A 17466-nucleotide genomic window follows, 5' to 3' on the forward strand; every position below is an offset into this window, starting at 1 on the left:
TTCAGATCGGAACTGCGTGGTTCGCGAATCATTTGATTCAGATCGGAACTGCGGAGCGGGTTCGTGAATCATTTGATTCAGATCGGAACTGCGTGGTTTGCGAATCATTTGATTCAGATCGGAACTGCGGAGTGGATTCGCGAATCATTTGATTCAGATCGGAACTGCGGAGCGGGTTCGCGAATCATTTGATTCTGATCGGGTTTGCGAATCATTTGATTCAGATCGGAATCATTCATCATTTGATTCAGAGATCAGAACTTTGGAAGCGGGTTCATTCAGCGATCAATCATTTCGCGAATGAAAAGATTCAGATCATGATACCGAAATTCCGGTCTGAAATGAAGGATCGCGAACCATTATTCAGATCAGCACTTTGGAGAGCGTATCGCCGCTTTTTTTCTGATTTATGTTTTTTCTCTTTTTTCCATAACACACACAAATCCCTTAAATGAAACTGATACACACACACACAGAACTGTCAGAGACAGTAAACGAGAAGATGGAGAACAAGATCTGCGTTATCAAGCGCTCACGTTCTCAGTGATGTCAAAATAAACGTCTCGCTTCCAACACATAACCCAGACAGGGAAAAAATATCGTGAGATATTTCGGTCGACCACTACTTTGTACAGAAAAAAAAAAAAAATATATATATGTATGTACTCTTTGCACAGCTCCTTTCCATCCAACCCATAACAAAAACAGTGTTAAGCTACATAAAATAAAATAAAATAAAATAAAACAAAAAATAAAATAAAATAAAAATAAATCAAAATAAAATAAAATGTAATTAAATAAATATAAAAAAAATAGCTTCAACGCTTAAAACACCATGGGCCGTTTTTAGTGTAATACCTTCAGAGAATTCAGTTCTTAAACACAAAAAAAGTGAGGAGCATTTCTCATCTTATTGCCTTTCATCAGTAATAACTTGATCTGAAATTACTTTCTTTTCAGCTGCATGAATCTCTTCAACCATTCAATTCATCATGAGATCACCTCTATGAAACCTTTGGACAGACAGTTTCACTCAGATAAACAGCACAACGTGAAAGTGAAATGAGTTGTGGTTTCATACTGACATTAAAAATGCACCTGGAGATACAAACAGTCAAACAAAAACACCTGAAAGTGCTCATATATATAATAAATGTTTGAGGTCAGTAAGATTTTTCTTTTATTCATATTCATTTTTTATACTTTTATTCTTCAAGGATGCATTAAACTGATCAAAAGTGACAGTAAAGACATTTATAATGTTACAAAAGATTTCTATTTCAAATAAATTCTGTTCATTTGGAGTTTCTATTCATCTGTGAATCCTGAACATGAATAGACAGCACGGTTTCCACAAAAAATATTGTGCTGTGCAACGGTTTTCAACATTGCTAATAATCAGAGATGTTTGTTAAATCAGTAAATCAGTATATTAGAATGATTTCTGAAGGATCATGTGACACTGAAGACTGGAGTAATGATGCTAAAATTTCAGGTTTGACCATGGAAATAAATTACATTTTAACAGATACTCACACAGAAAACAGCTGTTTTAAATTGTAGTAATATTTCACATTTTTACTGTATTTTTGATCAAATAAATGCAGCCTTGGTGAGCATAAGAGATAAAAACTTTAAAAATCTTACCGACCACAAATTTTTTGGAATGATAATTTATAACAACATATGATATTGGGTTCTAAATCTCTAGATTTAACCAGTTTGCATTCCTTTAGTTTAGTCGTGTGTGTGTGTGTGTGTGTGTGTGTGTGTGTGTTGTCAGTTCAGCGAACTTACAGATCAAACACAGGTCAAGACTTTAGTGACAGATAAGCCTGACTATTGCAATTGTGTCTGATTACACAACGGCAGAAAGCTTTAGTTACATCACTGAGAGCTCTGCAGTGTTGAAATCAATCATTCTTTCGCAACACAATCACTGCAACGTCTTTTATAAACACAAACATATTCATCTGCCAATCAGCTTTTTGAAATGAAAGGTTAAATGCGGCCAATCGAAAACTTTCCAGTGGACTTCAACGCTGCCTATTTTAGGTTTCCTTCTCATCCAAGTCAAACAGTAAAGTACATGATGTTAACCCAGAGTTTGTGAAAGCAAAACACTCATTTGAACCCTTTTCAAAAAGAGCCATTGAGGTCTTGCGTCACGAGCTGCTGCGGCTGTCAACACCCTTTCACATTTAACACAAAGGCACAAACTTTGTTTAGGCAACAGCTATGAAAAGCATCGGTTTGATAGCAAACGGCAGAGGAGCGTGATAAAGCAGAGGTCAGCGAGGTCAGCGCCTGGAAACGAAAGCACACGCGCACAAGAACATTGCAGAAATGACATCGCTTTTATATTTTATTCTATTTACAGCACATTAAAAAAACTCCACCGTGTCGAGCAGTGGCAGAAAGTCCAGCTGGAAAAACGCACCCAAACCTGCGACCGGCGAGCAGCTCGAAACACACGGAGCTCTCGAAAGGCTCGAGTCCCGCAGGTCAGTCCGGCCGTCTGGAGGTCCAGACACGCAGATATTCAAGCCCACATACGCCTGCACTCACTCAGCAAACACATGATGACGAACACGCTGCTTTTTATGCTTTAATAAAAGAGACGGTGCATAGGAGCTTACAGTTCTCTCCATATCTCCAGTGGAACATTTCATAAGGAGGAAAGCAACGTAGACCGGGCTAAACGCGAGAATACAGTGTACACAACTTCCTGAAAGCCTCCTTTTATCGAAATCTGCATCATAAAAATTAAAAATCACTTCAAAAGCGATGGGTCGGCTCCTCCGAGAGTCTGCAAACTCGAGTTAGCGTTCACAGCAGGCCACCAAGGTACGGATAAAGTGCTTCTCTTAACGTGACACATTAAATAATTAAAGCAAAACATCACATAATCAGAGTGAAAAAGAGGATGGAGAGACATACGAGAGCTATATTTCTCGGAGAGGACAGAGAAAGTGAAGCGACGGACAAACTGACATACTGCATGGTGTAAGACCTACATGATGCAAAAAGGAATTTCACATTTTCATCATCTGAAGAAACAGACACAGTAAGACTTGTCGTTTTCTATTATAACACGGATATTCGTCGGTCCGTTCCGTTACGATCCTAAACGGACGTAAGAGTCATAAGAAACAGCAGCAGTGTGATCTTACAGGAGGCCAGTCACCGGTCGAGTGTTTTTTGTTTTGTTTTTTTTGTCGTGAATAAATACATTCGGATTTAGTGTCGAGCTACTTGTTCTAATATAATGTACGTCCTAAAAAAACAAACAAACGAAAGATGGAGAGACAAACGGGGGAAATTGTTCGCTCCGAGGTTCCCACGTTCTCCTCGTGGCCCCTCAAACACAGTCCGCGCATCGCGTTCTCTTCCGGCGGCCGCGCGTGGGAGGAAATAAAGCACCTTCCCTCATGATATCCGTGGCAAATGAAGGCGCTCTCCGGCCGGGGAGATCGCCACATCCTGGGAGCGCCTGCGAAACTCTGAATGACAGCCAGTCCACTGCCGTCCTCGTCCTCTGCGGAGAGAAAACAAACAGATACATGAATAGACAGAACTATTTTCAGTATTGATAATGCAGTTAATTGCATTATTTAAAGCCTGTGTTTGCACACACTGTGCATTGATATGCCTATATGTAGGAGTATGAAGTCAACATGCTAAAAACAAACCATTGGGAGTTTGTTGTGAGTCAAGGATTTTTATGTAAAGAAAATACTCTAAAATAATCTAAAAAGGCATGCAAAATGATGCATTAAAGATGCATGCATAAAAATGTGTGAATTATGCATAAAAATGCACAAATGATACATAATAGTGCATGCATATAAAATGTACAAATTCAAGGATTTTATGTAAACAAAATGCATTAAAAATGCATGCAAAAAAAGCGCAAATTATGCATAAAAGGTGCATGCATAAAAATACACCAATGATGGGTAAAAGATACATGCATAAAAATGCCCAAATTACGCATCAAAATGAATGGATAAAAATGCACAAATGATACGTAATAGTGCATGCATATAAAATGTACAAATGATGCATCAAAATGCATGCATAAAAATGAATGCACAAATAATGCATAACAATGCACTGAAGTTTGGATCCGTAGACATGTAGTCATGCAAAGCACAGTCAAGATGTGACTAAATATGGCTGGAGGGAAATTCAGGAGTCCAAACACTGGCAGTGGGAGCGGCTTGTGAACTTGAGCCAATATTGAACCAAGACAGCATCTGATCCTCAACAAACATGAGGTGACCTAGCAATCTCCAAAGAAACTGAGGCCATGGGAACTGACCAGGAAGTTAAAGATGTTTCTACACTCAACAAAACAGAAATCATCCCTACTGTTTTCAAAAACATTTGGAGAAAGAAAGAAAATGTGCACCTAAAAACACAAGTAAAGTTATGTGCCCACATTCATTCCAAACCTGTTTGACATTCTCCTGTGGAAAACAAAAAGAGATATCTAGCAGGATGTTCATGCAGGCTTTTAACCATAGATCTACTGTAAAGCAGATTCGGAAAGTCCAAATCAAAGCACTATTCGAACATCAGTACAGCGTCAACACACTTGAAAAACATTTACTTTTGTGTTCCACATAAGTAGCAACAGTCGTTCGGATTTGGTAGGACATGAGGGTGGATAAATCCCAATTTTGGGTTAATTCTTTTAAAAGAATGGAAATAACAGTAAAGCTCAAAGTATTATCGAAGTTTGTTTTTTTTTTTTTTACATGTACACAAGGGTATGCATACAGTACACCTGATGCAAATTTCAATACTAACATAGTATGTGCATTGAACACACATACACAATAAACAAATATAGACATTAGGGCTGCGTGAGTCAACCAAAAAAAAAAACCCAAAAAATCCCAAATCAAGTTATGGCTCAGTGCAATTATTAAATTGCAATGGCAATTTGGTCCACAAGGTGGTGACACTGGCCTGGAGTGCCATTTCATAGCCAAAAATAGAACAACAAAAACAAAGAGACACAACAACAACAGATGGCCGCATCTATGTGACATGCTGTACACTAAGCACTTGCGTCAGTATGCTTTACTTGTCATTACGCTTTAAAACGCAAAAAAAGACAAGTCTCTCACCTAAGTTTCGCAGTGAGCCAGCAGAGATGTGATTTCGGCACTCATGTGTCCCACTGCCTTGGCGGCCTCCATGATGGCACGGCGGTACATCCCTTTCTTTTTGCGGTTGAAGCGTGACCTGAAGAATTCGCGGAACGGCGAGAGTTTGGCAACCGAGAGTTGGGAGGTGGTGGGGGAACCGAACCAGGAGACTTTAGCTTCGGGCCAAGGAGCATCGACCTCGCCTTCTTCTCTACGAGTACCGCTAATACTGAGTATCCGTGCGGGCCACCAGGGGAAGCCGTGGATCTTCCCCCAAACGACGTCACCCACCGTCACGGCGTGGCCTTCCTCGGTCACGCATTTAGTCATGCTGCGAGTGTGCAGTCGTACGGTAAGAGGCGGAACAGTCTTACTTTCCCCTTGAGAGGAAGACGACACGGAGATGTCGTCGCCCGGAGCGAGATCGCAGAGTTCTGGCGACGTGCCGTCGGAGCTGAACGACTTGGACTCGTCTAGGCTGTCGCTACTGCACACGGAGAGGCTCGAAGAGTCCGCTTTCCTCTTTCGGAAGTTTATGAGTAAAGTCAAGTCGCTGTGTCGTTCGACTTCCTCGCCTGACCAAAGTTCAAGTGAGTTTTTCTCCGCGCCATCTTCGGATTGAGAGTTGGGAACTCTTGGACTTCTTCTCCGGGCGCCGTCCACCAGCTCCGCCTCGTACACGGACACCTGCTCCGCTCCGTCGGCCCGGGATCTTAAGCGTATCTTAGGCGAAGGAGCGTCTGGACTAGCCAACTTTGGGAGCTTGAGTTTGGGAATGGAAATGGTAAGACCCGTTCGAATGGCGTCTACAGGAGCCTTCTGGGATTCCTTGGAAGCGTCTCGCTCTCCGTGGCCGTTCTGCAACAGCTGCTTTGGACAGAAGGGTTTGACAGAACCGTGAACTCTCGACGGGATCTTCATCACTTCGCCTTTACCTTGTGGAGTGCTATAGGAGATCTTAATCACAGGACTGTGGGGAATGACGTCCCCTCCGGGAAACTTCTCATCGTCCTTCTTGTCTTTCCGGAAGCGTTTGCTGTCGTAGACCGTCGAGTCATCTCGTCTCTTCGACTCTTTGTTGTTGTCCCCATCGTTGTCCTTTCTCAGACTCTTAGCTGGAGCTGCTTTAGCGTCTTCGTCGGCTTGAGGCGCGTTCTCCTTCCTGGACGTCTTCGGCACCGTTGGTCCATCTTTGCTGTCCTCGTCGCTGTTTAGTGTGTTTTTGCATTTCTCGCACAACACCTGTCGAGGTCTCAGTCGGATCGTGCTCATGGTCATCCTTCCAGGTTCTCGACGTCTTTTCTTCCTCTTGATTGGACGAGGCGGCGGTTGAGGTACCCACTGGTTGTACGTGTGCCGGACCCACATGGGTTGCGGAAACGGGGCGCCTTCAAAGTACGGCGGGTACGTCGGCTGGCCCGGTTGCACCGGGATGGGTACGGGGGCCGGAGGTCCCATCTCAGGCTCCGTGTTCTCATCTTTTGGTCGCTGCGTCGGCTGACTAACGGGTTTAGAGGAAGCCTCTTCACTCGAGACTTCAGAGTCCGCTCTCAATATGAGGCTCTCTTCGGATTTTCCAACAACGTCTGGAAGGCAAAACAGCCCGGTCCTACGGAAAAGAGTCGAGAGAGAACATAAGAGCTAATAATAGACTGAGTAATGGAGGTTAATTACCCATAATACTGTGCTTCTGTACCTCGACACAATAGCTTCCTGACTCCGTTATTCTGATTCATGACTTTTCTGTTTTAAAGCTGAGTGTAATTGCTGTGCCGCTATTGACTCCAATTAGACTTGAAAAATTAAAGACAAAACTGGCTCTCACACTCCCAATACTAAACCACAATCATTAGATTTATTAGGTAAATCATTCCTCAAAAGTTGACTCTGCGATGACTTTGCATACTAACATTTTTATATTTTCTGCTTTCATTTAAATGTTTTGAATTTTTAGTGTTTTGTGTGATTGTACATTTTTTAACCCATTTAATCCCAAAGATCACAACAGTGACTGTAAAACAGGTTTCTGATTGATGCTTTAGTGCCCTTTCTGCAAATATAGAAAAATAAAGGGTCTCAATTAAATATGTGCAGTTTCACATGGTTAGTGCAAATTGTCACATGACCAAAGCAGTTTATTTCCTGTTTGCACCCTGAGAAGATGATGACTGCATTAAAGCTCCAAAATGAAAGGCTAGCAAAGTATGTTAACATGAAGATATGACAAAGATGTTTGGTACACATAATCTTTAAGGTGTCTAGTGTTAATATATGAACTCAGATGTATTCAGTTTTGTTAAGTGCGGTCATAGAATGAGTAAATGTTAGAATGTTGTTGGTCACAATGGTGAATTTAAAATGTAAAAATTACACTGAAATGTTGCAATGACAAAATGTTGCACTACATTAAAAGTTCAAATGTTACAAATAAGTTACAGTCTTGATGTTGTAATACTGGTAATTCGATGATATATGTTACAAAAAAGTAACAATTTTGAAATGGTTGTATTTTTTTGTCTTTTATCTCAGTATTCCTATAAGAGTGAAATAAGGTTTTTTTTATGCATAATAGTAACCATAGAATGTGATCAAACAGCTGAAAATAGCTGGGCTAAGATATATAACAATTGAAAGAAATATGCATAAGTGTGCACATTATCCTACCATAAAACACACATTTTCACACACTTTTCCAAAAAATATTTTAAAAAATAGTTATTGATTATTTCAAAATGTTACTAATGACACATTAAAGGGGTAATGTAAATATATATTTTTATTACGTTTTTGTTTTATTAGTACTTTAATAGAAATGAGCAATGCTTCCTTGGGAGCTGAAAAACACACTTTTTAGATTTTATTTCAGTTAATGTGTAGTTCATTTCAAACAATGCAAATTTCTTTTATGGTTTTGGATTTTATAGATGTGGATCCATCTAAGATGGCACAGATTTAAAAAAAAAAAAAAAAAAAAAAAAAAAAAAAAAACATACATCAACTCTAAATGTCCTTATTTTTAACACTACCATAGTGTTGCAAAACCTTTGAACGCTCATGAACGGAAACACGCGATGAATCATTTCTAATGGCAAGCTGACTCTTGACCAGAAAAACGGGTTAGTGAACCAGTCATATCATGCAACACATAACCACACCTATTTGTTTTTAGAGCCTTTAAAGAAATACCACAGATATCACTTCATCTCTCAAAACTTTTATTCCTAGAAACCCTAAGAACTTAAACAAAGTAGGATTAATCTCACAAAAACACATCAAGGCCACATTTCAATAATACAACATAAGCCAGAGTAAAGACTATTTTAGGACAACCGTTATTATGTGCACCGTGACGGTGGTTTCATAACAATTAAGCACATTATCTCCCAAACACCTCACTACTGTAATTACTGGACAACGAGTTTGAATTATTTTAAGTGGAGATTCTTAATAGATTTTCTTTATGAATCAAATAATGCATAACGCACTTTTTTTTTTTGCAGCTCTGGCATATAAACATAAATGGGTCAAAGATGAAACATCCATATGGTGTTGCATCAAATTAGTGACATTTGTAATACATAAAAAAAAACTTAAATGCAAGTAAACATCTACTTTAATGTTTCTGATAACTTCTGTGAAAATATATAGTCAACATATGGGTGAAATAACATTCTATCATCATTCAGTGTAACAGATTTGTTCATGTAAAAATGAAACACACATATTCTGTTGTATACTTATTAAGTAGAACCATTATTATTTAAATATAAAATGATATTAAAATAACAAGTGATCATATCTAATAAAGAATGTATAAAAGAATAAGCGACCATACTAAATTTGATTACATTTTAAGCTATTAGTAACTCTTAATAAATAGGCATAACCAAGTGGTTTAAAGGAAAGTGGCAACAATTGGTAAAGATTTAAAATGACAACGAATTAATATTTTAGGGCTAAACTGATCTCTAGATAGATTCTATTAATGTCATCTAATGTTTTTTTTATATGAACTATTGTTAGGCTGAATGACATTTTAGTGGGTGTTTTCTGTAAATCATGGTAAAAATGTATGATGGTCAGTTTTTGCTCAGAAAAAATAAAACAAGACACACTGTAACGTACAGAGAAAAAAAAACGTATCGTTTATTGTTTCGATGCTTGAAAACCCTTTTTCGTCTTTAACCCGAACTCAGAATTAAGAGATACAAACTCACAATTCTGAGGATAAGTCGTCAGAAGTGCTAAATATAAACTCAGAATTCTGACTTAAGAGTTTACATTTCGCAATTTTGTATTTTTCCTTTCACCACAGAACAAAAAATAAAAAGATAATTGCGACCTTTTGTCTTAATGTCTGACTCTTCTTCTTAGAATTGCGAGTTCATCAGAAGTGTGGGACATATTTTGCAATTCTGACTTTTTTCTGACTAGATCCTGGAGGTGAGCAGGAGTCTGTGACAGAGGCAACCTGAGCCAAAGCAATGAGCCGCACGGCTGCTCGCTGTTAGAAAAAAAAAAAAAAAAAACGACAGACAAAGAGGCCAACGGGACGGCCCGGAACCCCCCTCCACCTCACTGAACAAAAACAATCCCATAAACCACCGGGGACGCAGGAGAGGGCCAAGAGATTTGCTTGTTTTCACATCCAGCCCTGAAATCTGATTGTGCCGGGATTATCAATTAAACCTTAGAAGGAAGTCCTGCGGGTAAAAGAGGCAGAAGCCCTCAGGCAATAAACACCAATCATTTGAGATGTTTGATGAAAAATAAAACGCCCACCCCCGAAGCGCCCGTCCTCGAGGCCACAGGAACTACAGCGGCGGGTCTCGGATCAGAATCCCGTGTAGGTGTAAGAAAACATTTCATTGCATAATCGGAATATTTATAACAGCTGAAATGCTCATGACAGACGATGATAAACGACTAGATGCTATTTAAACACTCCCAGGCCGTTCAGAATGGAACACTAGCTGACCACTGACACTACACTCAACACTGCCTACTATTTTTCCAGAAAGTAGGAGTTGTTCTACGATATAAACGTTTATTACACTCCTAAAAATAAAGGTTATTTATTGGCATTGATGGTTCCATGAAGAACCTTGAACATCCATGGAAACTTTCAAATGCAGAAAAGGTTCTTTAGATGTTTAAAATGTTCTTCAAAATGTTTTTTTTTTTTTTTTAAAGAGCGGTTTACTGAAAGGTTGTTTGGGAAACCAAAACTGGTTCTTCTGTGCCATCACTGCAAAAACACCGTTTTGGAACCTTTATTTTTAAGAGTGTATACTTATTTTACTACATTGGGAAAAAAATGTGTAGACACTTCTTATGAAATGCCAAGGAACATGTTGAATTAAATGTTGAATTCTGAAGCAGAAAAAATATAAATCGTATTTTTCATTTGTAAAACTCTCTAATAATCTTTATTTTCAACACTGAAACATTTACAAAATCATTTTTACAATGCATGAAGGTTATTTTCCATCTGGAAGTTAATCCAAAAAAAAAAAAAAAAAAAAAAAAAAAAGGTGATTTCTAACTTTTATATTTCATAATTTAGGCAAGGGAAAAAGTCCGAATTGCAAGAAAAATACATTTTAATTTAAATTGCATTATTTGTGAAACGTTAATAATGCATTGCATTAAACATTACATTTTTGAAGTAGAAACACTAAAATAGTATTTTCTAGTAAATAAACTCCAATAATATTTTAATGCATACACCTTATTTTGCATTTGTAAGTTAATTCTGAAAAATTGAATGAGTAAAATTCTTAATTTTTCTCGCAATTCTGATTTATGTATAAAAAATTCTGAGGAAAAAAGTCAATTAACTTTAAACAATAAAAAAAAAATTTTAGTATACGGAAAAAATTATTCTGGTTTAGAAAACTACATTTTTAAGTTAAAAAAACAAACCTTGTAAATAGTATTTTCTAGTAAAACATACTCCAATAGTCTTTATTTACAACTTTCCAAAATATTTTTTTTAATGTATACAGCTTATTTTGCATTTTAAGTTAATTTGAAAAATAAAATAAGCAAAATTCTGAATTTTCTAAATGTACGTGTTGTTTTTTTTTTATAGAACTGCAAGCAGAAAAGCCAGCATTGTGAGCAAAAATACAATTACCTTTTAATTTCTTTTTTTAATAACAATAACAAATATGATAAATGTTTCATATATTTATTTCCAGCTTATTTCAGTACACTGAAAAAAACTTTTCTGGTTTAGAAAAAGACATTTTGAAGTAAAAAAAAAAAAAAATATATATATATATATATATATATATATATATGTAAACAGTATTTTAATATAAAACATACTCCAATAATCTTTATTTACAACTTCGTAAAATCATTTTTTACAGTGCATGTGGCTCTTATTTTCCTTTTGTAAGTTTTGTGCAAAAATGCGTAACTTCTCAATTAAACGCTAGATAAAAAAGATGATTGTTCCGGATCATTTGTCACTCTGGAGATGAAAGGTTGAGTGTTATGCCGTGTAATCACTAGGTCATCTGAGTACACTATTCACACAGAAAATGTGCAGTTAGTATGTTATTCTGAATGTAGCACAATATGTCCAACGAGCACCGATGACTCACGACTCCTGAAGCAGGAGGTGAGCAGGACGTGATACATGATGACATAACAGGAACAACGCAGCATCTGACCACATTTCAAAGCAGTGATTTAATAAAACTCGCATAAAAAATGGTGAGAAAAATGACAGGTTTCTGCTCGTTCTTCAGCGAAAAGGTATTAATACTTCAGGTTTCCATAGTTATCATTAGATGAACCCCCATTAATAACAGATGAAAATAAAACCGAGCATATGTACAGAGTTTCTATCATACGCTGTCAAAATATTTAACATTTAAAGCAGATATATGGAACAGCGCATAAACTTAGTAATGCAAACACTGAACGGTACATCAGAGTTCCAGAATGCAGGCAATATTCATTTTTTCCTCAGATGTCTCTGAAATATTCTGATGCAGAGTGTCTATAAATATCTCAGAACAAATATCCATGTTTACAACGGAATATAACATTGTGAATCGGTTGAATGACATCTCACCTGTCTTTGTCTGACACAGAGACCTAATTATTTGACATCAAACCCATAAAACCTGAAAAAAGCAGATTGATTTTTATGGAAACTGGAATGAGGTGAACTAGTGTAGACAATGACAGGTTCTTATAAATATGAGAAAGCAGGTAAACAACCAAAGGCCTCTTGTGATTTTATCAGAAACCCATTTAAACTAAATTCCCAAAATGCATTTAGGCGGATGAAATGAATAAACAGGTATAGCGGAGCAATATTTGACCTTTAAACTGGATGCATGTTGAGATGGGCTGTTATAACAATGGCATCTGACCTTTGATGAAGAATAATGATGATTTAACTCAATTAAACGGATAGTGTGGGCCAATTCGTGAATGCTCGATGAATGTGCGTGAAAACATCAATCAATGTTGCAGCTGCAAATGATACAATGATACAATGTTACATGATGAAAGAGCTCCAGATGCTACATGGCTAAAGCAGAAAGAGCAAGCAATCCGCTGCAAGACACTAAAAAGCACACAATCCGACACAAAAGAGCCGATTTATTCGCGTCTACGCGTTTATATATTGTGCTGCTGATGGTGCTTGCTGTTCTTCTCATTGTCTGTGATAAAGGCCTGCTTGTGTTCTCCTGGCCTGCTGCTGGGCCTGACCTGACAAAAGTGTGTTTTTGCACGAAAACACAAAGAAAGGCGACTCACTTTCTGCTGCAGTCCAGTAAGATGCCCGTGTAGCTCCTCTCCCGGTACGTGAGCGTCACCACCAGCGTGTCGTTGACGATCTGGTCGACGGTCACCGGGATCCGGGAGCCGGCCCGCAGCTCCTCCGCTACAGCCTCCATGTTCTCCTCGCTCGGGTGTCCGGCTTGGCGTCGCTCGATCCCGGCCGCCGGAGCCACGGTCGCGTCGGCCTTCGTTGCTACTGCGATCCGTCAGCGCGCTCGGGAAGCTCCGCCAGGACGCGTAATGACGCCATCAGCTCCACCGACGCGATTACAGCGGATCCGTCCGCGGTGACATCACCACAGAAAGACGAGAAGAGCAGCGGCAAACGCACCAAAAACACCCAAACCTACTGTTTAAACCTGGACAGCACGCATTCCACACATTAACCTATTAACAGCACATACAGGTAAACTCATCCATTACATCACACATACAAGTCCAAATGATACACGTATATTCTTATAAAGACAAATATCTTCTAAAGGCATCTAAATGGCTAAAAATATGTAAAAATTAAAAAAGTTTTTTACAGCTTTAGTTTAGCTTTTTTCCCTTGTGAATTAGAATGTGTCCTGTTTCATTTTGATGCTTTTTTCCGGAGCAAAAACGAATGACCGTCATATATGTTTTTAAACATTTTATGTTTTAAAACACCCACTACAGTGTCATTCAGTGTAACAGCAGTTAATATGTGACCCTGGACCACAAAACCAGTCATAAGGATCAATTTTTCGAAATTGAAAAACTGAAAACCGAATAAAATAAGCTTTTTATGTCGGCGCTTTGTGGCCATGCAGTGCGCCGACATGGATGGTCGTTGCGCTACGGGCGTCCCGAGTTCGAATCCCCTCTCGAAGACTTTTCCCGATCCCACTATGATCGGTCCTATCACAATAAAGGCAAAAAAACAAAAACATATATACATATAAATGAATAAAAATTCCATTGAAAATCTGGAATCTGAGGTGCAAAAAAATTAAAAATATTAAGAAAATTGCCTTTAAAGTTGTGCACATGAAGTTCTTAGCAATGCATATTACGTTTTGGTATATTTAAGGTAGAACATTTACAAAATATCTTAATGGAACATGATCTCTACTTAATATCCTAATGATTTTTGGCATAAAAGAAAAATCGATCATTTTGACCCATACAATGTATTGTTGGCTGTTGCTACAAATATGACCAGGGTCACATATACCAAAAACATCAGGCATATTTAAAACAAGTATCATTAGATCACATTAAAAGACTCCTAAGTGTACTAAGTGTAATTTTAAAACTTCAAAGCACTAGGTTTTAGCCATTTGTGAGCAGGTTTTTAATCATTTAAAATATGATAAAATTTAGTTTGATCACTTATTCTTTTATGTATTTTAATAAGTACAGGTTGGAATAAGTATGCTGTTTTTACATAACAGATAACTTTGCCCTGAATGAAATTGGAACAGTATTTCACTAATATTTTGACATTTTATTTTCATAAAAAATATTTGAAACATTAAAGTTAACACTTTACTTGCATCTAATATGCATTTTATGTATGTGAAATAACGTTTGTAAATTTAATTTAATGCAGACACTAAAATGGGATGTCTTGTGTGTATATATATGTTTATGCATACAACTATTGCAAGAATTAATCTAATAAAATATATGCTTTTATTTGTGGATGCTCTCTGAGTGGTTTATTATATAAGCAAACTCATCTGAGATGAAGTATTTTCACATATTAATAGCACAAATAAACTCATGATTGTCAGTCCCACACTCTTAACCCGAATTAGTTGACTTTACTAGAAAATTGCGTGGAAACCCGTTGCACTAAACAAGATTAGTTTTTACAAATCTAAAACTAAACGGGTTAAGCTTTGTAAACATAAAAATGTTAGTGGGTGCAACAGACAAATCAGGTTTGCATTAGTAGTCTTTACTGAAAACCATTAGTTCACACTATTTTTTTTTTTTTGGTGTACAATTTATATTAAAAAATCTTATTGAATATTAATTCTATTGATAAATGATATATTACATAATGCCTTAAAATTAAGAAATAATACTAGTTAAAGAAATAAACTAACCGCATTCCAATGTTTTTATTGCTCATAAAAACAAGCAGTACAGTGTATTCCTCCATGTATGAACTTGTCATACAAAAGACAAGTAACATTTTTTTGACATACAATTCTTATTTGCTAGTCAACAACTGTACAGATTGCTTACAGTAACATGAACACATAGTATTCAACAATATGCCATATCCCTCTGAATGACTAAACATGCATTGAAACTAGATAAGCATTAAAACTTGAGTCAACTCTTTGAAACAAAGATGACTCCTGTGAATTTTAAACATTTTTACCACAGAAAACTGGTACAATTTAACTCTTTATTTTCTCTTTTAACCTCTTTCTCTTTTAACCTCTTTCAATTTAACTGGTTTAATTTAACTTACAGCAATGACAGGATATTTGGAACAAGAGAATCACCTCAGAGATTAATTGTGCACATCAAGAACAGTAAACAGCCACTCCTGTCAAAATTAAATTGCAAGCTGGTTCTTTAATGTAACCTGGGCTTCAAGTCAGTGTGGCCCAACATTAGAAGTACCTGCTGGATGAACTGAAATGTGTTCTTCATTGGTTTGGGGTAGCTTAGATGAAGTGCATATGTAAGTCCAAAGAGAAGGCACATAGCCTTTGGCAAGTCTTTAATGCTTTTCATCACAACTTCTCCCTCGATGACAATCTTAAATGAGGCTGGATTGAGATGCAGAGAGGACGGAGACACAGCACCTTCACGCTCAACAAGGAGGATTCCAAGGTCAAGGTCTTGGAACACATGATCATCAGCAGAGTCCTAACAACAGAACACATTCAAGACATTAGTCATTAAATAACTATTAATTATGTTAAACAAATACTCTAATGTATGAATTGGTTATGACTGCTTTTTCAACACTTCATTAAAAGGGTTAGTTTAAAAAAAAATAAATAAATAAATATCACTCACACGGTCAAAAGTTTGGGATCAGTAAGACTTGTAATGCTTTTATTAATTAATGCTTATATTTACTTGATCAAAAATACAGAAAAAAAAAACAGTAATATTGCAAAATGTTTTTACAATACTCTTTATAAACTCACCGATTCACGTTGTTTTCAAAGATTAACCGTTGGCGCGTCTCTTCAGTGAAGCAGCTCTGTTCACGCGACCTGCTTCAAAAAGCCCCTCCCCCTTTTCAAAAACGTAACATACTGAGTGATGTCTTCTTAACTTGATCAGTGTAGTCAATTATTTGTCTAAATAGTGCAAACAACTACTATTTTTTAGCAGTGACAACTTTTTTTAAAAAAACAATAAAGAATACGTAATGACTGCTTACATTTTTTTGGTTTAGACAAAATCCGGGTTAAGAGTGCAGCAAAGACTTTTTCAAGAGGAGTTAAATCACTAAAAAAATGTTTTATTACAATGATCAAGCTTAATTAAATGTGAACATTCAGCATGTTTCCCACTGCTGAAGGTCTGACTTTTTGCGTTTCTGTCGTGTTCCCAAATGTTCTTGCAGTCCTGCATTTCATTTATTCTTTCACTGAACATAAACCAGATGAATCAAGTGTGTGTAAAGCTGTTTATTCACTTGATATCATATTTAGATTCAACATTTCTCCGGTTTGAAGATTTCCAGAGGTTTTAATTTCATGCAAATTCCCAAATTAGCTCTTACCGGTAGAAACGTGACATAAAGATGTTTCGTCATCTCACAGATGTTCACAATTGTGTTAATGCTGGTGTTGAAGCCTTTATGCGGCGTATTGATCAAATCAAAGCTTTAAACACAATAAAAAACAACCCTGAAACAAACGGATCAAACAGCAGCTCACATGCAACTAAAATCCAGCCGTTTTCAGCTAAACTCGACAGTCGTTCACTGTGTTTTCTGGACGTTTGTTGAATGTGATACTGAGATCCAGAATTGAGGGAATATTTGGTGTTTTCCTCATAATAACCTTCATCCATTAGGCCTTAAAATGGCTGCCAGACACTGACTGATTCATGTGGAAACACACAGTGAGGATGATGAAGAGGATGATGGTTGCAGCTCCACCTGCTGCTCGATCTGAGGACTGTGTGTTCACTGCTGCAGCTGGAGCTCATGTGTTTAACGTTGAATGACTTCAGCAAGAGCCTCTGAATAATGAGCTGTTATTCATCAAAGCATTTTTGAGTAATTTCTCCAATGAGGACTGTGAATCAATTCTCTACATCACTCTTCTTCTAAAAGATCCAAACATTACTTCCTCCCCTAAAAGAAGAGTTAAGAAGAAACAGATTAAGTTAGTGATTTCTACAGCATTTTGAGTGTAATTGCTGGTTTATTTCAATGAAGATCATGTTATTGATGTCAGGAGGGAAATTCAGGTGTTACAGCAGGTTATTGTAGTCAATTTAAATATAAACTAAAATCATAAAAAGCATTTTCATTTCTTGAAAT

General features: G+C 37.2%; 1 protein-coding gene and 1 long non-coding RNA gene across 2 annotated transcripts; both read right to left on the bottom strand.

Moving 5' to 3' along the window:
• Nucleotides 1–638: 638 nt before the first annotated feature.
• Nucleotides 639–13341, bottom strand: pwwp2b (PWWP domain containing 2B). The gene is made up of 3 exons (XM_051126231.1): nt 12945–13341; nt 5139–6768; nt 639–3538 (listed from the first exon to the last, which is right to left on the bottom strand). Exons 1-2 carry the CDS (start codon nt 13082–13084, stop codon nt 5139–5141), a joined length of 1770 nt encoding a protein of 589 aa, XP_050982188.1. The 5' UTR covers nt 13085–13341; the 3' UTR covers nt 639–3538.
• A 1708-nt stretch (nt 13342–15049) lies between these two features.
• LOC127175416 (uncharacterized) lies at nt 15050–16343 on the bottom strand. Its single transcript, XR_007828985.1, has 2 exons — nt 16115–16343; nt 15050–15827 (listed from the first exon to the last, which is right to left on the bottom strand). It is a non-coding gene; the product is annotated as an uncharacterized LOC127175416 (long non-coding RNA).
• Between the last annotated feature and the right edge of the window lie 1123 nt (nt 16344–17466).

The sequence above is a fragment of the Labeo rohita genome, chromosome 13 (genome assembly GCF_022985175.1).
Source record: "Labeo rohita strain BAU-BD-2019 chromosome 13, IGBB_LRoh.1.0, whole genome shotgun sequence".
Classification (NCBI taxonomy): domain Eukaryota; kingdom Metazoa; phylum Chordata; class Actinopteri; order Cypriniformes; family Cyprinidae; genus Labeo; species Labeo rohita.